This window comes from Malus domestica, chromosome 03 (assembly GCF_042453785.1).
Source record: "Malus domestica chromosome 03, GDT2T_hap1".
Taxonomy (NCBI): domain Eukaryota; kingdom Viridiplantae; phylum Streptophyta; class Magnoliopsida; order Rosales; family Rosaceae; genus Malus; species Malus domestica.
The window spans coordinates 15,032,230-15,052,818 of record NC_091663.1 but is presented as its reverse complement, the minus strand read 5'-3'; the positions used below and the strand labels follow the sequence as shown (position 1 = coordinate 15,052,818).

Sequence of the window (20,589 nt, the reverse complement as noted above, 5' to 3'; positions counted from 1 at the left end):
TAAAAAGATGGATAAAAAAGAAGCCTCTGCAACTTTTCTTTTTTCTCCAGAGTCCTCAGCTTTTACCATCTTTGTGAAAGAAAACCTTGTCTCATCTGTTATAAAATGTTGAATATATCCACTTTTTATTTTTTATCTACCAAGTACTTACATCCGTGAGGATCACAATATAAAGAACCAATGGCACATCACAGGCGGTTAGAAGAGAGAGAGAGTGGAGTAGGAGTCAGTGATTCCAGTGGGTTCTACACTTGATTCTCCCTTTTTCTTTTCTGTTTTTTTGTAATTCAATATTATACTCACTGATCTAAAAATCCTGTATGGCCGCAATTAGGCGGTGAGACGGTTGGTCACCATCCCGATAGTTTATAGACGTTTGAAAATTAACAAAATGCGTCTAGACCCGCTTAGGCGTACGCTTAGCCCGCCTAAGCCGCACTCTCATTTAGGCAAAAAATCGATAACTTTCATTTTGCATTTTATTTTTTCAATAAAATGTAAGAGACTTGTGAAATACTTGATGAATACTTGTTATATGCTTGTTCTCTATTTTCAATATGTTATAATAATTTATAGTCTATATGTCATTTTATTTTGTAATTTATGTATACAATTATGTGTTTTTAAGTATAAATAGACATATATCCATACAATATACAATAAATTTGTTTAAATCCACCTAAACTTAGCTCATTGCCGGACTAGCCTATAACGTCTTTTAAAACTTTATTTATACTAAATAATTTATTTATTTTAAAAGAAAATTGTCCTTTTTTTTCCTGTTTTCAAACCCCACACACCAGAGAGAGAGAGAGAGAGAGAGAGAGAGGCCTGTCTGCAACGACAAGATTTTCTGTCCAAAATTTTGATAATATTTACTAGGGACAGAGAAATAAAGGAGAACCCAAACACAAACACAAACACATCAATTTAGAAGCTTTCTTCATAGAGAAGTAGAGAGAAAGAGAAGTAGCAGAGAGATAAATAGATAGAGACATAAATATGACTGGCCCCTCTCTCTCCTCTCTCTCCTCTCTCTCTCTCTTGTAATTTCTCTCTCTAACTTCCCTTTGATATTTGGTCTCTTTCAATTTGTTTTGGTTTGCTCCATATAGGCTTTGGTCTAGGAATCTAAATCCAAAAATTGAGGTAAAGAGAGCAAACTGAATAATTTCTGGGAAATTGTTTTCTTTCTTCTCATTCCCCCCAACTCCTCTGTTTCTTCTCTATCTAGCTAACTGAAAGGAATAAAATAAAATAAAAAGGTAAAACCACTTTTTGCGTGCGTGTGTGTGTTTATGGCTTTTATTTCTTCTGCTACATGTCCTGATTCCAGCTTCTTCTTGGAGTACAAAGATGAAAATGGTCTGAGAAAATCTTGCATGGCGGCGAGTCATCGAGTTGGAGACGCTACCGCCGCTACCGCCACTGCCACCACCGCTTGTTTGTCATCGGAACTAGGACCTTCCAATCAACATGTCCCTTATGCTGTTCTTCATGGGATGAATGCTCCTTCCACCAGTTTTCTGTACGAAAAATTCTCATCAATTTCCAAACTTTCTTTCAGATACTGCAATTTCAAGACTAATTTCGAATTGGGTTTATTTTATTTTCTGAAATTTCATTAAAAAAAAAATTGTTGTTCTTCCTCTGATCTGTTCATTTTTATTTTTTACGGGTTTCTGATAATTTTTTGCTTTTTGTTTTTGTTTTTGTTTTGTTTGGTTGGTACTTGGTAGTAATCAAGAAGGATCTGCCTTTGATTTTGGGGAGCTGGAAGAAGCAATTGCGCGGCAAGTTAGAAATGATGAAGCTCAAGCACGTATGCTTTCTACACCCCTCTCATCATTTCTCTCCTTTTGGTGACGTCTGATAAAGCATAACAAACTCTAACAAAAAGCAGAGAGAGAGAGAAAGAGAAAGAGTGTGTTTGGATATGTCTTCTGATCAGGGCAGAGCGAAGGGGATGGGCGGTTTCCATTTCGAATACAGTAATGATTCTGAGAGAGGAGAGTTGAATGGCATGTGTCTAGAAACTTGGAAAGCTGACCTGCATAGCATGATTTTTTTTAATGACTCCATAACTGCAGAAAAGTAGAGAGAGAGAGAGAGAGAGAGATAAAGGGATTAGGTGATGCTTTGAAAAAATCTTTATTTTCGTGATGTCTGAAAGATAGGGATTTTGTGATTCTTTGTTTGCAGCTTTATTTACAGGAGGAGGAGGAGGAGGAGCAGGCAGGCCTGCTGCAACTCTGGAAATGTTCCCTTCTTGGCCAATGAGATTCCACCAAACACCAGGAGTAATCCTTTGACCCTTTTAATTTTCTTTTCTTCTGATATTTGATTTACCCAGATTAAAATTTGATTAAATTTTGGTGGCTTTTTTTATTTTATTTGATTTATGATTTTGTAAAAAAGCAGGGGAGTCCAAAGTCAGGAGAGGAAGAAAGCACAGACTCAGGATCACAAGTGAACACTCTAACAACAACAACAACAAATCAGTTGGAATTGGAACCAAAATCTCCCATGAGTAAAAACCCTTCTTCCTCACAAGCTGCTTTTGATCAGAAGCATCTACAATTTCAACAGCAACAGCAACAATTACAGCAAGAAATGGCAATTAGTGACACCGGACCTAATTCACAAACCGCATCAGCTCAAAAACCCTCCCAAGAAAAGGTAATTAATTAACTTAATTACTGTTTTAATTAGAACTGTACTCTCTATCTCTAGGTCAGTCAGTCAGTCGATATCTTTCTCAAAAGATCTCCCATATCCCCAACAACTGAGGAAAAAGTTGGCATCTTCATTGTTATTATTACTGTTTCATCTCTCTCTGCTCTCTGTGGCACATCTTCATGAAATATTATGGCACAGATCCCCACAACATCAGAAAATCAAAGAGAGTCAGAAGTTACCTGATTTCTGAACGATTTTCTGATAAAAATGTCTGACACAACAGAGAGAGAGTGTGTATAAACGCACAAATAAATAATGTATAAATAAATAAAATTAAAAGAAAAAGGCAACATAGTAAGAATCTTCACAGTAGTTCTACCACTATTATTATTTCTTTGTTTTTTTTTTTTTTTGGAAGCAGATTATTTCTTTGTTATAATAATAGAAATACCTACTTTCTTCACTCCATATGACTCAGACCAAACCCACATCGCAAAAATCACGTTTGCTGATTGCCTGCCTGCCTCGAACAAAAAATGTTTTGCAGAAACTCTGTCAGATAATTCTCTCTAATCATTGTGATTTATTTTCTGAGAATCATATGTGTTTTTTTTAGTACAGAATCATATGTATTTAAACACAAAGGGCTTGCATTTTCTTCTTTTTTTTCCTCCAAAAATAGAGATTCCACCTTTTTTTCAGACATCAAAACAATTTGCTAACTAATTTACTCTCTCTCTCGCTCCCCCCCCCCCCCCCCTTTTTCTTAATTCATGTTTTTAATGTTCCAGAGGAAGGGAGCTGGTTCAACATCAGAGAATAAACAACTTGATGCTAAGGTTTTAAACATGACAATATTCTTGCATTTTTTGTTCCACATTATTTTCCCAATTTATTAACTTCAAATTTTGAGCAACCATTTTTTTGTTTTTATTTTCGTGTAGACATTGAGACGTTTAGCTCAAAACAGAGAAGCTGCAAGAAAAAGCCGCCTCAGAAAAAAGGTATAGAGATGTCATTTTTCACACTGAAAATGTTTCATTAATTTTCTATAATGTTTAGCATATACTATTTTATTATCTCACATACCCACTATTTATTATGTTTTCCTTTGTTTAAAAAAAAAACAAAAAAAACACAACTACCGACTAATACTTATTTCATTTGTTTCCTTGTCAATATATAGGCTTATGTACAGCAGCTAGAGTCAAGCAGGATAAAGCTTACACAGCTTGAGCAAGACCTTCAAAGAGCGCGCGCTCAGGTTTTATTGTTATCCTATTAAAAATTATTTATTATATTTATTGATTTATTGTTCATTGGTTTTATCGTTAACCTATTAAAAATTATTTATTATATTTATTTATTTATTGTTCATTTTGTTAAATGTATTGATTTTTCTTTTTAAATTATTTAATTAGGGTTTGTTCTTGGGTAGTTGTGGTGGTGGTCTTGGCAATATCAGCTCAGGTGAGTTTCTTGTAGATTAATTAATGGAAAAAAGAGGTTATAAAAAAATAATTGACTAGCTTAATATCTATTAACATTATTCTTTTTTTGTAATATTAAAGCTTCCAGTCAATTTTGGGAAACGAATTTAAGTCTATGTTTACTTGTACACATCTCGGAGTTTGACCAAAGTTTTCAATATTGAGAGAGCTTGGATTAGGGTTTACGCAATATTTTAAGGGAGCGGATTTTTCCCATGAATAAAATGATTTGTTGTAGATTGTGGCCTTTACCATAGTGGTAGGAAGGAGTTGAGCCCTTGCATGATGCCGTGAGTTCGAATCTCGTCGGTGACTAATCTAGCATTTAATCTAACAAAATTTATCATTTAACAAAAAAAAAAATATGATTTGTTATATATTTGACCATTGTTTGGCCTTTTCCAAAACACAAAAGCCATTCCGGGGTTTAACTTTTATCCTTGCATGCATTATTGAAGCCCCGTGCGCATATAACTTTTTCAACTTGTAGCACAATAATGCACTCTTTCACCAAATAAATACTAATAACTAAAAATAAATTAAAAAAAAAAACTAAACGTACTCTCAAAACATGTGGTTTGCTTTCTATATAATAAATTGATCTCGCTAGTAAATGATCATACGTAACTTGAATCTCAAACAATTAATGTGTATGCATGATTTTAAAGTGTTTATTATTGTTGTTGTAGGTGCTGCAATATTTGATATGGAATATGTAAGATGGCTAGAAGACGACCACCGGCAAATGTCGGAGCTCCGAACAGGGTTACAAGCACATTTGTCGGACAGCGATCTTCGACTAGTTGTGGACGGATATGTTTCTCACTACGATGAAATCTTCCAGCTGAAAGGAATGGCTGCAAAATCTGATGTGTTCCACCTCATAACTGGAATGTGGACGACTCCAGCTGAACGTTGCTTCCTCTGGATGGGTGGTTTTAGACCCTCTGAGCTCATCAAGGTTCAACCCTATATTCTGAAATTGTTATAGCATTTAGAATTCACCACTTCGGTAGTTTAACGAAAAACTTAGTGTATGCGCCGGTTATCTCTCTCTCTTTCTCTCTCTCTCCCTCATAATATGCATGCTACCATGTGATGGGTCTCATATTCTGAGAGGAAAGATATAATCAACGCATACAAAATTTACTTGCCTGTTACAATTTCTTTTAAAATAAATATTCAACTAGCCATGGTTCCTATCCTTGCGACTTATTGATTATTAATGTGTTTCTTTCTTTGTTATTAATCAGATGTTAATAGCACAGTTAGACCCACTAACAGAACAGCAATTCATGGGGATCTATAATCTGCAACAGTCCTCACAACAAGCTGAAGAGGCTCTTACTCAAGGTCTAGAGCAGCTTCATCAGTCTCTGATCGACACCATTGCCGGCGGGCCAGTCATCGACGGCATGCAACAGATGGCCGTGGCTTTGGGCAAGCTCACCAATCTTGAAGGCTTCGTTCGCCAGGTAGTTAATTACGATTAAATAATCCGACTTCCGACGTAAATTTCTTTAGCTTAAAAACCAAAGGCCATTTTGCTTACATCTTGCAAATTCATGCATGCACTTCACGTAATTAATCTCAATATTCTCTCATCATTTTCTGTAATCTCTTTGTTAGGAATTGCATTATAACCTGCAGATTATATTAATTTATCATTTAAGTTATTTGTTCTTTTAAACCCTAGGAGTTTTCTTCATAATTTAAATGAACCCTAGGAGGTTATTAGTTGCTATTTTTTGAAAGAATTTTATACTATGTTAGCAAACTTTCCTGATGCTTTTTGAGAAGTAATTTGACTATAAGGGCAGGTCATGATAGAAAAATACATGCCTTGTTCAGGTGTTTTTTGAAAAGACTTGAGAGTTGTCCTACTTTCATATTGCAGACCAGACTTGACCAATACATATGGATGCATGAAACCAATTCAATTCCATATGAACTGAAACCCTTTTCAAAATTATCAAAGGATTGATTAGATCTCACTTGACGAATCTGCTAACACCTTGGACATGATTAAGATTACATTAATGGAAATAAGTGACTTTAAATCCTTGATGGTGGTAAGGTCTAATATAGGATCCACCTATAAACGACTGCACGTCAATCAATCACGTTAATTACGTTTAGTTTTATATATGTTTATATCGTTAGAAAGGTGTTATTTTCGATCAAAGCATAGAACTTTGGTAGGTGACATCAAACGTGGTAGTTGATCTGAGTTGTCCTTCTATTCCAATTATTTCGTTCTATTCCTTATTTCTGTCTTCTTGTTTTGCGCCGCCATTCTCTGATATACGCCAGAAGGTTAAGAATCTAAGGGTTTCATTTTCACACATCACCTTGATTTAACATTTAAATTGACTTTTAGTTCAAGCACTACTTAAAAATAGAAATGGGAACATCTATAGTGTAGTCAACTAGATATTGTATGTACATTTCTATCCCTTTATTCTCACCCATCACTTAGTCAAAGAAGTGATTTCTACACACGCTTTTTCATTTTATGCATATCCCTTTTAATTTAGGTCATTGATATTCTTTTCTGATCTGGTCAATAAAATTTCTTAAACATAACGTATGAAAAGTTAAAAATAGTATGTAAAAGTCATTCATTTTAATAAACAACTATCAAAGGTCTTGATGATCATGAATATCTCAATTGACCATTAGGCTTTCTATTAATCAGGTGTCACTGTCATGCTACTGGTCAAATTTTTGACATAGGTGTTATATAATATTATACAGCTAGATTGATCACATCCTCTGCGTGCTTGCCACGTATGCAATGCTTCATTGGGTCACAATAATTTCATATCACCCATAATTTTGGGGTGAACTAACATGTATTTTTAGCTGAGGTGTCAATCAGGTTGCTGAATGCTAGGGTTTTGGTGTAGTTTTTCCATTCCAAATGTTTCTTTCAAGAGTAGGTTTGAATGTGATGTTTGTTGAAAGGAAAACCGTAGCTAGACCTATCGAATGAATTTAAAATTGAAATGGGAAATATAAGCAATAAACTAAGTGAGGTTTTATTATTTTTCTAAACCATGATTGGAATAGTCCAAATTCATAAAAGGAACAAGTTTTCCAATTTCAACCATTTTGAAAATATTGTTTAAAGGTTGTGCCCCTTCCCTTGCACTAGGGACCCATTCGAAGGGCTACATAATGGTTCTTGTTTAATCTTTTTTTTTTTTTTTAATTATACATGTTTGTTTTGTTCTTTTCTTTTTGTATTATTGGGTCTGTTATATTTTGTTTACTCTTAAGAATTAGGTTTCTCATTATTTGTGTTGATCAATTGCTCAGGCTGATAATTTTAGACAACAAACCCTTCATCAGTTACGTCGGATATTGACAGTTCGTCAGGCAGCGAGATGCTTTCTTGTAATCGGAGAGTACTATGGACGATTAAGAGCACTTAGTTCTCTTTGGGCATCTCGACCGCGAGAGTAAGATTTGCATAACATGATCATTACTTTCCGTTCAATTTTTTTTAACTTAAATGACAAGGGGTTAGTTTTTAATCACTGTTTATTATGTGTTTAATTTTTCTTGGCTGGGTAAATCCATGACAGTTTCAAGTTGACTTTGTCATGTACACATTTTCTAGGGTTTATTACTCTATGAAAATTAGTTGTTCTTTTCTTTAGGATGAGACTGTACAACTCTCTTTTGCCAGTATTTTATCTCCCCTCTTTCATTTGTTTTCTGTTTAACCACATTGTAACTTAAAACTACAAAATTGCGGTTCCTTTCTTCTTTTTTTTTTTTTTTTTTTGCAGGAAACCGTAGTATTATTGTTTTTGTTGCAGAAAAATCGAAAGTTAGCAAATTCTTATTGTACACCTTTAACATGCAAAATCTTATCATAGAGACTAATAAATAAAATACAATCCGAAAATTTTCTCCTTTTATACGTATAATGCGCTAGTTAACAACGATAACATATAATTACTGTTTATGTTATACTATGCATATGCAGGACCATGATAAGCGATGATAACTCGTGCCAAACGACGACAGACCTGCAAATGGTACAACCTTCGCAGAATCATTTCTCATCCTTTTGATCAAACCCCAGTAGCCAGCAGAGAGCTACTTTTTAGAAGAAGTCCTTGATCCATTATTGCCGGTGCTGGATGCTTCTAGCTTGATTAAGCTACTTTAGAAGAGATAGGACATACTAATTTTTTCTTTCTTATTTTCTATTTTCTACTTTTTATGTCTTCATGTAACTACGTTATCTTGTAAATGCAATTCAATATTTTCTGTGCATGAGAAGGTTCTTCCGTTGGGAGCAGCCTCTCCATAAATGGAGGTAAGGCTAGCCGACATTCACCTCTCCCAGACCCTGCGTAAAGCGGGAGCCTTGTGCACTGGGTACGACCTTTTTATGAGAAGGTTCTTCCACTTGGTAAACAAAGAAAAAAAAGGATTAAATGATGAAACAAAATATATAATTGGTCAACCATACATATCTAAACTACCTTCTAACAAAATCCTCTTTGTCAACCAAAAGAGAGTGAAAAGATTATTCAGTCTTCTATCACAACAACAAAATTATGGTAATTTCACAAAACCAAATTTTGTTGTTTTTTATTTAAACCTCACCTACACACTATTAGCATATATCTAATATTATCTCGACCTAAACGGCTTTTGCATATATATTATCCTTTATAAAAAAGAATTCTCATTTTTTAGTAGAAATGGTGACTAGTTGTGGGGCTCATTTATACAACAAACTTCAACAATTTGAACCATTTATTTTTCAAGTCTTTATTCATGGATCATCCTTGCAAAAGATTTAGTTCAGTCTAAAATCATTTACTCATTTGTTGTCATGATGAAATTTTAATGTGTGTATGTATATATATATATATATATATATATAATATAGATGACCATGAGACAAAGGTGGCAAGTGAGAGAAGGACAAAGAAAGAACTCAATATGTTGCCATCGTCTAGTGTCTTTATCGAAAGAAGGAATTCTCGAAACGAAAATGGTTGTATTTTTTAGAGAGAGAGGGAGATGGTTGTTGCACGCACTTCATTTATATGTAGTGGTTGTGAAGAAGAAGAGTATTGTAGTGTAGAAGCGACGAGGGTAGAGATAGAATATAAACTGAGTTGATTGTCTTTTTTCTAATCGTTTGTGCACAAAAGTTGGATATACATAGAGGAAAAGTTTGGTTGTTAATCTTCATTTATACTAAATGGTTGCAAATTAATCACAAATGGAGATTATTTAATCCACAAACGGACGAAGATGATGTGTGTGCATTCATGCCTAGTTTTTGAGAGAGAGAGAGAGAGAGAGAGAGAGATGTTTGACCTAAAATTATATGAACAAGGAACAATTCGCGGAAAAGGTGAACATATGAACACTTGTTCATTATAGAGAATGCGTCTGTCCATAATTTGATGAGACGTATTTTAGATACAAACTATACCTGGCAAAATTATGCACAAACAGATGACACTATACGAGCATGCATGAAAATTTATGGAGAAATTAGGTTCACATTCTTCTTTTTACTACTCCATTGATTAAAATCATATTCATTTTCAATTTTTGATCAAGGTCCCTGGATATTAATATCATTAATTATTTGAATAATAAAATATTTTTATTTTTAAATATATTCCTTTAGTGTTAAAAATTTTACAATTAGTATATTTATATTTATGGCTAAATTTTTTTTTCATATATTTTTATTTTTAGTTTGTACCTATTTTTAATTTGTACCAATTTTTTTTCATTTTTAATTTGTACCCATATATTAGTTTCTTCTGTGTGCCCATATTTTTTAAAGTTTTATTTGTGTTTGTACCTATGTGTATACCGTCACGTGACATTGTTTATTTAATCAATGATAGAAAAATTACCTATGGTATATTTATGTTTTATGCCTAAACTTTGTATCATATATTTATATTTTTGGTTTGTACCCACTTTTAATTTTCAACATTTTTTTAAATTTGTAGTATTTTCTTTTTAGTTTTATTTTGTACCCATTTATTAATTTCTTTTAGCGCCTACATTTTTAAAAAAAATCATTTGTACTCATAATTTTTTAATCTTTTATCTGTACCCTAATTTATTTATAATATACACATTCTTCTTTATTAATGTACCACTTTGTTATATGTGAAATGTACCAATTTGTTTTGTAAAATGTACCGAATTTTTTAACACTATGGATACATTCTTTTGCCATTTATTATTTCTTGTTTTTACATAGTTTTTATCCATTTATTCAATCAAAATGTTTGAATTTTTTTTATTGTAACTGTTTCTAATAGTATTATAATGAGAGATTTTAAATTTATAGGATTATAAATCTCATAAAATATCAAACAATTAATGTCAAAACTATAAAAATATAAATATTAATTGTAATATAATGAGGTGTACAAAGTTAAGGGGCTTTGATCAAACTTTGAATATTATTAAGGTTTTAGTCAAAAAATGTTAAGGATTAGGGATCGCATCCAAAGTATCCCAAAATATTTATTTGGGTTGAGCTTTAACCGGCTGTACTGTGAATAACTGGTGAATTTGCTAGTGATCCGTTAACTAGCAGTTCGTGTTTAGCTTTTCACTTGATAGCGTAATGGGTCTATTGAACTTTAATAGCTATACAATTAGAACATATTGTTGGCATGAGACCAAATTTAAATAGAAATGTAATAATATTTTGTTATATAATTATTCTCATTAATATATGTTTTATTAATAGAAGAATACAACATAAATTATTGGGTCATTTTCTTTAAAATCAATAAAATGTTACAATATTAATTACAAAAGATCAACAATATTTATGCTAATTATAAATAAGTTAATCAATTTTTTATGGAATATAAAGACACGTGGCAGTAGGTACAGTGATGACTGCCATGTCAGCAAATATTGTTAGAAAGATTTAGTTAGAATCTGGTGGGATTTGTTGAGAGATTTGGATAAGATTAGCTAGGATTTGGCTAAGATAGCTATGAGGGGTTACTTAGTCATTAAGTATAAAGACCATTTATAAAGCAACCGACTGTAATAACTTTCATATGTTTTCTAATACAAAGTTGTATTTCTCAATAGCTCTAATCTTTCTCTTCACATTTCTTGGTTTTTCTGGGTTCTTCAATCTTTCACTTCTACAAGAGATTTAATCTTTGCAAATTATCATAGATTACTCATAATAGTTAATATGGTATCAGCTATTCTACTGTGGATTGGTGACTCTTTTTTTTTTTTTAGGGTTCATTCGTGGCGCTAGAAGTTTGTTGTTCTTGAAGATTCAAGTTATGTTTTTTTGAAGGAATTGAAGGGATTTGCTAGCTTCATCAATGGTGTTGATCATCTGTGCAGTGAATTCAGGTGAAATTTTTCAGTTTTAGTTGAAAGAGTTATATGGGTTTTTCTGGGTTCTCTTTCTTTCTTGGTTAAAGTTTGTGAATCTTTATATTGTTGATTGTGGTACGAAGCCATTTCTAGTTGTTGTTTGTGGCACGAAGCCATTTCTAGTTGTTGATTGTGGCACGAAGACATCTTTAGTTGTTGATTGTGACACGAAGCCATCTTTGTTTGTTGACTGAATTTTTCTGGGTTTGGTGTGTTTGGTTTTTGCAATTTTTCGAAGTTCTTGTTGACTATCTTCTGGATTGTTAAGATGACGTTTTCTGGTGTAAAAATCGAGGGTTTGCTGGGGATGTTAACAATCAAGCTCAATGATAAAAAAATTTCTAAGTGGGCGTTTCAATTCAAATCAATCTTGAAAGGGTATAAACTGTTTGAACATTTTGATGGCTCGGCTGTTTGTCCTCCAAAATTCATCATTGATACTGATCGTGGGGTAACTAATGATATTAATGAGGCTTTCTTGGAATGGGAAACTGTTGATATGGCCTTGTTGAGTTTACTTCTTGCTACTTTGTTTGATGAAGCAATTGAACATGTTTTGGGTTGTAAAACTGCACATGAGGTTGGTCTAGTTTGCAAGATCATTATGCTTCTATCTCTAAAGCCTGGGTTAATACATTAAAGACAAAGTTTCAGACGATACAGAAAGGGGGTGATTCCCTTGATCAATTTTTGTCTAAGATCAAGAACATTAGAGATACACATTGCTGGTGAATTTGTTTCTGATAATGATTTTATACTAGCTGCTTTATCTGGTTTACCTAGAGAATATTCTACGATTAGAACTGTTATTCTCACCAGGGACACATCTCTTTCTCTGAGAAAATTTCAAGAACAATTGCTTTGTGCTGAAAAGGAAGTAGACTTTGCAATGAGTAGTTTGACAAACAATTTTTCTGGTTTGTTTATGCAATGGAATAATATGATGGCTTCCTCTTCTAGTTCATCTCAGGGTTCTTCTAGTAACTCTAATGATGTTCCTTCTATTACTGGAGGTATTATCACAAGGGTACCTAATAATTTTATGTCTTCTGGAATGTCATATGCTAATCCTTCTCAGGGGTCTTCATTTCAGTCTACTCAGTTGCCCTATTATCCTAATGTTCCTATGATGTACCCTTCATATCCTGGTACTTTATATATGGCACCACAACCTGTTCCAATGTATCCTCTTGAATTTCCTAATGCCTATGGCTTTGTGAGTAACAGCAATGTACCAAGATCATTTTCTAATAAGAATAATGGTTCCAGACCTTTCTTTGGTTCAAAATCCAATGGGAATCAAAGTTTTAGACCTCTTCGGGTTGGTAATCAGAGTTTCAGGCCCTCTTCAACTTATGGTCATAAGTCTACTTGGTCTGGTAATACTTAATCTCGGTCGAGTATTATCCCTAAATGTCAGATATGTTTTAAGAGGGGCCATACTGCTCCTAATTGCTGGAAGAGGTTTACAACTTCAAATTCTGTTGGTTAAGTTGTTGAATGTCAGATTTGTGGGAAATGTGGTCATTGTGCCTTAGATTGTCATCATCGGAATAATTTTGCTTATTAGATGAGTGTACCATCTCCATCATTGACTGCTATGCAGGCTCAAGCTCCAGTTCAAGTTCAAGTTCCTTCCAATTTTCTACCTAATGATTCATGGATTGTCGACACTGGTGCTTCACACCATATGATAATAGATGTGCATTCTCTTCAACAAATTACTCCATATCAAGGTAGTGCTCAAATTACCATTGGAAATGGGGAAGGTTTGCCCATTAAGTACATTGAATCTGCACACTTGCAAACCTTATCTCAATCTTTAATTCTAAGAAATGTCTTGCATGTTCCCACTATTGCAGTAAGTTTATTATCTGTTAAACAATTGTGTAAGGACAATTTTTGTTGGTTCATATGTGATGAGAAAGATTTTTTTGTGCAAGACAAGGTAACCAAAATTGTAGTTTACCACGGAATGAGCAATGATGGAGAGTTGTTTTGAATTCCAACCAAGTTGATTTCCGATTATGCAGTGAAGTCAAATAAATCAGTAGCTCTACTTGGTCAGAAAGTGAAGAATGAAGTTTGGCATCAAAGGCTTGCTCATCCAAGTAATGAAGTGATGGCTGCAATGCTTAAGCAATCTCATATAGTTAGTACTCCTGATACTTTATCACATATGTGTTCTCATTATATCTCTAGAAAAATGTCTAGATTGCCATTTTTAGATAGAAAAGAAAATTGTTTGTTTCCATTTCAGAAAATTCATTCAGACCTTTGGGGTCCTTCACATGTCAAGTCTGTAGAATCTTTTTGATACTATGTGAGTTTCATGGATGATTTTTCCAGATATATGTGGATATTCCCTTTGGTTAATAAATCAAAAACATTTGATGTATTTCAAAAGTTTTATCATTTTGTATTCACTCTGTTGATGCACAAAATCAGCGAGGACTTTGGTACAACAGAAAGTGTCAGGTTTGTGACCTTCGCTTGGTTGCTTCGATCACTAGTGAAGATAAGTACGTAAATGAATAGGGACAGGGAAGCAAACATAAGATGTACGTGGTTCACCCAGATCGGCTACGTCCACGGAGTAGAGGAGTTCTCATTAATTGTGAAGGGTTTACACAAATACATAGGTTCAAGCTCTCATTTTGTGAGTTCTAGTGAATAGTTTAGTACAAAATGACATTAGAGATTATTGTGGGAGAATGATCCCTATTTATAGAAGAGAGTTTCTAGTTTTGTTCTAACATTGACACGTGTCGTGTTGTGATTGGCTTCTGATGTTGACACGTGTCGAGCTGTGATTGGCTTCTGATGTCGACACGTGTCGCATTGTGATTGGCCTCCTGGTTGAAGGGAAGCTCTTCTGGGTCCTTGACGGTATAACGTTGATCGGTGCTCAGTAGTTTCGGGATTGGTCAAGTATGGTACAAACACACTCAATTCAATGTTGGTATTAAATGTTTTCAATCTGATGGATGAGGAGAATTTATAAGTAAACAATTTAGTGAGTTCTTGAAACTTAAAGGTATTCATCACATGATCTCTTGTCCATACACCCCTCAGCAAAATGGGGTTGCTGAGAGGAAACACAGACATATCATTGAGACTACTGTCACACTTATGACTGCTGCATATTTGCCTCCAAATTTGTGGTTTCATACTTGTGCTTATTCTGTGTTTTTAATCAATCGAATGCCTTGTAAAACTCTGAACATGCAGTCTCCTTATCAGTTGTTATTTGGTGTTGCTTCATTTATACAAGGCTTGAAAATATATGGGACTGTAGTTTATCCATATGTTAGACCTTATACTCATAATAAACTTCAACCTTGGGCAACATTATGTGTTTTTCTTGGCTATGCCAGTGGATATAAAGGGGTTATTTGTTATCATTTGCAGTCTAAGAAGTTTATAATTTCTCGGCATGTTATTCATGATGAGGACCACTTTCCATGTAAGTCCAGTACTGGTACTGTTTCAGCTTCATCTGTTCCAGAGTTTCAGATATATTCTCCTATACACAGCTCTGTAGATTTTGTCATTCCTTCATCTCAGAATGTCCGAGTTGCAAGTGATGACAATTTGACTGGTTATCCTAATGTTTCTTCCCTGGGATCAGTTTCTCTATCACAAGGTCCTCAAGATAGTATCTCTTCACGGAATTCTAAAACAACTATCTCACCTCCAACTCAAACTACAGTGTTACATGTCCTTCATCATGCACAGTTAGAGGTAATTCTTCCTTTTGAATTTGCTAATTCTTCTGCATCTCTTACTAATTCTGTTCCAAGAATGCAAACTGGTACTATTTCTAGACGAAATTATTCTGGTTACTTAGCCTCTTTACCAGAATTGTCTACTTTAAAGATTGATAATCACGATTTGTGTATGAGTGGTTTTTCATTTGTGGCTTAAATCCAAGATTTGGCTGAACCAACATCTTTTAGGAATGTTGCAACTAATTCTCATTGGCAACAAGCTATGCAAGAGGAATTTGATGCTCTCCAAAGCCAAGGCACTTGGATTTTAGTGCCTGCACCAACTCACAGGTCTATAATAAGTAGTAAATGGGTGTATAAGTACAAGAAGAACCTTGATCGCTCTATTGCACAGCCATACCACAATTCGGCTTATCATTTTTCTTGTAGCTCAGAATAATTGGGAATTACGACAGTTATATATCAAGAACGCTTTATTGCATGGTCACTTGGAGGATGAAGTCTACATGAAGCAACCTCAAGGTTTCATTGACTCTACACATCCAGATTATGTGTGTAAGTTAGTCAAATCTTTATACAGTTTGCAACGGGCTCCTCGAGCCTGGAATGCCAAATTTACAAGTTATTTACTTGCCATGGGATTTCAAGTATCTCAATCTGATACCAGCCTGTTTGTGAAATATGATAGGACTGATGTTATAGCTATTCTATTATATGTCAACGACATTATTTTGACTGGCTCGAACTCTGTCAAGGTTCAAGCAGTTATTGCAGAACTTGGTGATGTTTTTTATTTGAAGGATATGGGCAAGTTATCTTATTTCTTAGGGTTACAAGTACAATACAAGGATAATGGTGATATTTTCCTGAATCAGTCCAAGTATGCCATGGATTTGCTTCATAAAGCTGGTTTAGATACTTGCAAACTTATTTCTACACCTTGTAAGCCACATTCTCAGTTTCTCATGTCTGAAGGTACTCCATTGTCTGATCCAACAATGTATCAAAGCTTAGTGGGTGCTCTACAGTATTTGACATTTACTAGACCCGATTTGTCTTATGTTGTAAGTGTGGCTTGTCAATATATGAATAGTCCCATGACTGTGCATTATGAAATGGTTAAATGATTTTGAGATATGTTCAAGGGACTCTACATTGTGGTCTCACTTATTCTTTATCAACAGATAACTCTCTGGTGGCTTATTCCAACTTTGATGTAGATCCCAATACCAGACGATCTGTCACTGGTTTTGTGGTTTACATGGGACAAAATCTAATATCATGGCAGTCTAAGAAGCAGTTATCAATTTCTCGTAGTTCTACTGAGACTGAATATAAGTCTCTTGCTCACTTTGTTGCAGACATTGCTTGGATTCATATGTTGCTGAAGGACTTGCATCAAATCTTACTAGATCCTCCTATTTTACTCTGTGATAATTTATCTACATTGGCTTTATGTTCTAATCATGTATTTCATACTCGGATTAAACATCTTGATAATAATTTCCATTTTGTTCATGAAATGGTACAAAAGAAGGATTTGGTTGTCCAATATGTTCCCACTGAAGATCAAACCGCTGATGTTTTAACTAAAGGTCTGCATGGTCCAATATTCTTCGAGCACTATTACAATCTCAGGCTTGGTTCCCAGCCAAGATTAAGGGGGGATGATGGAATATAAAGACACGTGGCAGTAGGGATAATGTTGACTGCCATGTTAGCAAATATTTTTTAGAAAGAATTAGTTAGAATCTGGTGGGATTTATTGAGAGATTTGGATAAGATTAGCTAGGATTTGGCTAAGATAGCTATAAGGGGTTACGTAGTCATTAAGTATAAAGACTCTTTATAAAGCAACTGACTGTAATAACTTTCATATGCTTTTCTTGTTAGAATTCCACTGTCCCACATCTGCCAGAAGGCTTGAGAACAAGCCCTTTAAATAGAATTACCCCACTCTAACGAATACCGAGACCTTTTGGATTAAAACCCCACACATAACGGATTGAGCAGGTGGCCAAGTTAGGACAATATCGGTGTTGTTGGAGTGGGCCCATGGTCTGTCTACCCAAAATTTAAGATGGTATCAGAGCCAAGGGACAGGCCCGTACATCCACATGAACTGGTAGGTCCCCTTTGAGCCCGAGTGAACGGGTGAGCCCCGACTTGGCTCCACGTAGGCCAAGAGATGCCACGTGAATAGGTGGGTCCCCATTGGCCCCGAGCGAACAGATAAGCCCTGACTTGGCTCCACTTCGTTGCCAATGTGTGTAACTTCACGTGTGACCCATAAAATAGGGTCTCACGTGCGGGGGAGTGTTAGAATTCCTCTATCCCACATCAGCCAAAAAGCATGAGAACAAGCCCTTTAACTAGAATTACCCGACTCTAACTAACACCGAGGCCTTTTGGATTAAAATCCCACACCTGACGGATTTAGCAGGTGGCCAAGTGGGGATAGTATCGGTGTTGTTGGAGTGGGCTCATGGTCCGTCTACCTGAAATTTAAGATTTCTAATACAAAGTTGTATTTCTCATTAGCTCTAATCTTCTCTTCACATTTCTTGGTTTTTCAGGGTTCTTCAATCTTTCACTTCTATAAGAGATTTAATCTTTGCGAATTATCATAGATCACTCATAATAGTTAATAATTTTATTGTGCACTAATGTACCGAAAACAAACAATAATTACAATTGATGCTATTACATAATAGCTGACAAGTAGCCACTTTCTTAAATTTTTTATGTTTAGGAATATGTTAAACTGACTGTCAAAAAATGCATTGTAGTTTATGTTCTGTACGACTACGCATTCAGACACGGCATTGCAATTTCCTTTTTAATAGTCAAATTAGTCACATATAATAGTCAAGTTATGTATGAGTTGTTTCAGACTCCATGATAATACTAAAATTTAATATTAGATCTGATTAATTTAACTATAATAATACATGAATTACATCATTGAGGACATTGATTACATAGAACATGTGCAGCATCCCTTAATTGGAGACTAAGACCAATCATTGAGGACATTCAATGGTTGGATTCCTCTTTCCTCTGTTTCAAATGGAAGCATGTCTAGGCAAACTTCGTGGTTGATGCTATTGCTAATGTGGACATTCGATAGATTCAAGAACCTTTGTGGTTAAATTAGAAAGGCAAATGAATATCGATGTGACTCATTCAAGATTTCTAGCGAATGGTTTATAATTTTATGAAGTATGGTTTATAAATGATATTATCACAATGTGGTTACAGATTAATATTGTGCATCATTGGTTCTTGGAAATGTTATATGTTAATGATTGCGGTATTGTGCTAGAAAACGTACGTACTATAAGAAATGTCGGAATCTAATGAAGAATGAACTACGAATGACTTGATCCAATTTTAGGGTACGTAGGCAGTCTAACACAGAATTAGATGCAGCCGTGAAAGAAAAGAGAAGTTACTCCGCTATCAAATCATTAAATTCTGTTTTTGGTCATGTCTTAGAGGCGAGACATGATAGACATACAGGTAATTGGTGACGTCACATGTTGATCCTAGACGTATCTTGTAATCAGGGCGTGATAGATTGCACCTCAAAAAAAAAAAAAAACTATTGTGACTTCCTATTACATGAGCAGGTTTGATTGCTCTTACTCCCACGTTATCTTTGCATCGAACACTCTTCATACCCACCTTGTCAAATAATCTCCTTTTCATTGGTCAAGTCACTAAACAACTAGATTGTATTGTATTATTGTTTCCTTCTTTTTGTTTGCTCTAAGATATCCAGACTCAGGCAATTATTGAGCGTGGCACTAAGAGGAAGGGGTTATACTATATAGATAGTGTGGCAACTAGCTGCGCACAGTTGTGACAATAATTAGCTTAAGAAGATTTGGTTATGGCATAGGCATCTGGGACATGCATTCTTTAGTTATTTAAGGAAATTGGTTCCTAATTTATTTTATGGTATTCAACACTCAAAGTTAAAATGTTATGTTTACACTTTAGCTAAAAGTCATCGTGTTTCGTACCCTTTGAGTTTTAATAAAAAATAGATGCTCCTTTTGAATTGGTTCATTAAGATGTTTGGCGACCTTCCCCTATTGCTACTCAATGTGGATTACGTGGGTTTGTTACTTTTGTGGATGGTTGCACTAGGATGACCTGGGATTATATGAAGAAAAATAATGGTGAGGTTGGTTTTATTTTTCAGCATTTCTACTAGATGATACACACTCAATTTTCTCTTCCCATCAAAGTCATTCGGTTAGACAATGGTGGTGAGTATATTTACTCATAGCTCTCTCAATTTTTTTTAATGAGAACAACATCGTTATTGAGGCTACATGCCCTCAAACTCCAAAACATAATGGCGTTGCATAACGGAAAAATCGCCATATTTTGGAAACTTCTCGAGCTTTACTTATTGGAGCATCGATCGATTTCTCAATCTTATTGGGCCGATGCGGTTACATATGTAGTGTACCTCATGAATCGAATGCCCTCCCGTGTTCATAACTACCGCACTCCCTTGGCGGTCTTGGCAGACCATGTTACTTTGTCTTCCATGTTACAACTATCTCCACGAGTGATTGGGTGCATAGCTTATGTTCACCTTAACAAGAACCAACACAGTAAATTGATGCTATGATTCATGTGCTCTCCGCTGTGTGTTTTTTAGATTTGCACCACAACAAAACGTATCGATGTTATGATCCAGTTGCTCACCATACGTATGACACCATGGATGTTACATTCTTTAAGCAAGAAATTTTCTTCTCCATGCCTAACACCCCTTATATGTTCTTTAGGGGGAGACACCGATTGAAGAACTTTAGTGATGTGATCTTGATAATGAGGCAGTGGTTGCGGACCATGCAATAGGAAAAGGAGCATCAACCTACGACCGAAGGCGCTATCTTTGCCGAAACAAATATTGGTTCGGAAGTGCACCGAGTCCATTGCGAGAGTAAATAGTTGCATCGAGTTCATCTCAGGAAAACTAAAAACTAATACTTTATTGTTATAAATAGGAAAAAGTTAGAGAAGTTAGAGAAATAACTTTTGCTCAGAGCGAGAGCGAAGCGGGTGTAATATATCACATTGTTTTGTTTATTAACTATAACAGAATGATTGTAGGTAAAAGAGAAATAGAAGAAAGCAGAAAATATTCTAACTTATCTTTCTTCTCTTATTGCTTTTGTATCCGTGTGTTTTGAACACTTGTAGTGCTTTATTTATATAGCAACTACCTTGAAAACTTACAAAAACTT

The 20,589-nt window shown here is 34.8% G+C and overlaps 1 protein-coding gene across 7 annotated transcripts; it reads left to right on the top strand.

Moving 5' to 3' along the window:
• The first annotated feature begins 900 nt into the window (after positions 1-900).
• Positions 901-8,459, top strand: LOC103446591 (transcription factor TGA9-like). Of its 7 annotated transcripts, none has more exons than XM_070819027.1 (13): positions 901-1,149; positions 1,357-1,528; positions 1,740-1,822; positions 2,203-2,300; positions 2,422-2,679; positions 3,471-3,518; positions 3,624-3,683; positions 3,866-3,943; positions 4,101-4,149; positions 4,859-5,130; positions 5,423-5,644; positions 7,491-7,633; positions 8,167-8,459. In XM_070819027.1, exons 2-13 carry the CDS (start codon positions 1,383-1,385, stop codon positions 8,252-8,254), a joined length of 1,545 nt encoding a protein of 514 aa, XP_070675128.1. In that variant the 5' UTR covers positions 901-1,149; positions 1,357-1,382; the 3' UTR covers positions 8,255-8,459. The 7 variants fall into 7 exon arrangements, with proteins under 7 accessions (XP_070675128.1, XP_017190826.3, XP_017190825.3 ...); XM_017335337.3 differs by having other exon boundaries at positions 1,010-1,149; positions 2,419-2,679; XM_017335336.3 differs by having other exon boundaries at positions 1,012-1,149; positions 1,337-1,528; positions 2,419-2,679.
• Positions 8,460-20,589: the final 12,130 nt, after the last annotated feature.

What these genes read in the sequence shown, in the direction of transcription:
- LOC103446591 (XM_017335337.3), top strand. Translation starts at nt 1,383, where the DNA reads ATGGCGGCGAGTCATCGAGTTGGAGACGCTACCGCCGCTACCGCCACT. An exon ending in GCTCCTTCCACCAGTTTTCT is followed by an intron (nt 1,529 to 1,739) that starts GTACGAAAAATT and finishes GGTACTTGGTAG; the next exon opens with TAATCAAGAAGGATCTGCCT. An exon ending in TTGAAGGCTTCGTTCGCCAG is followed by an intron (nt 5,645 to 7,490) that starts GTAGTTAATTAC and finishes TCAATTGCTCAG; the next exon opens with GCTGATAATTTTAGACAACA.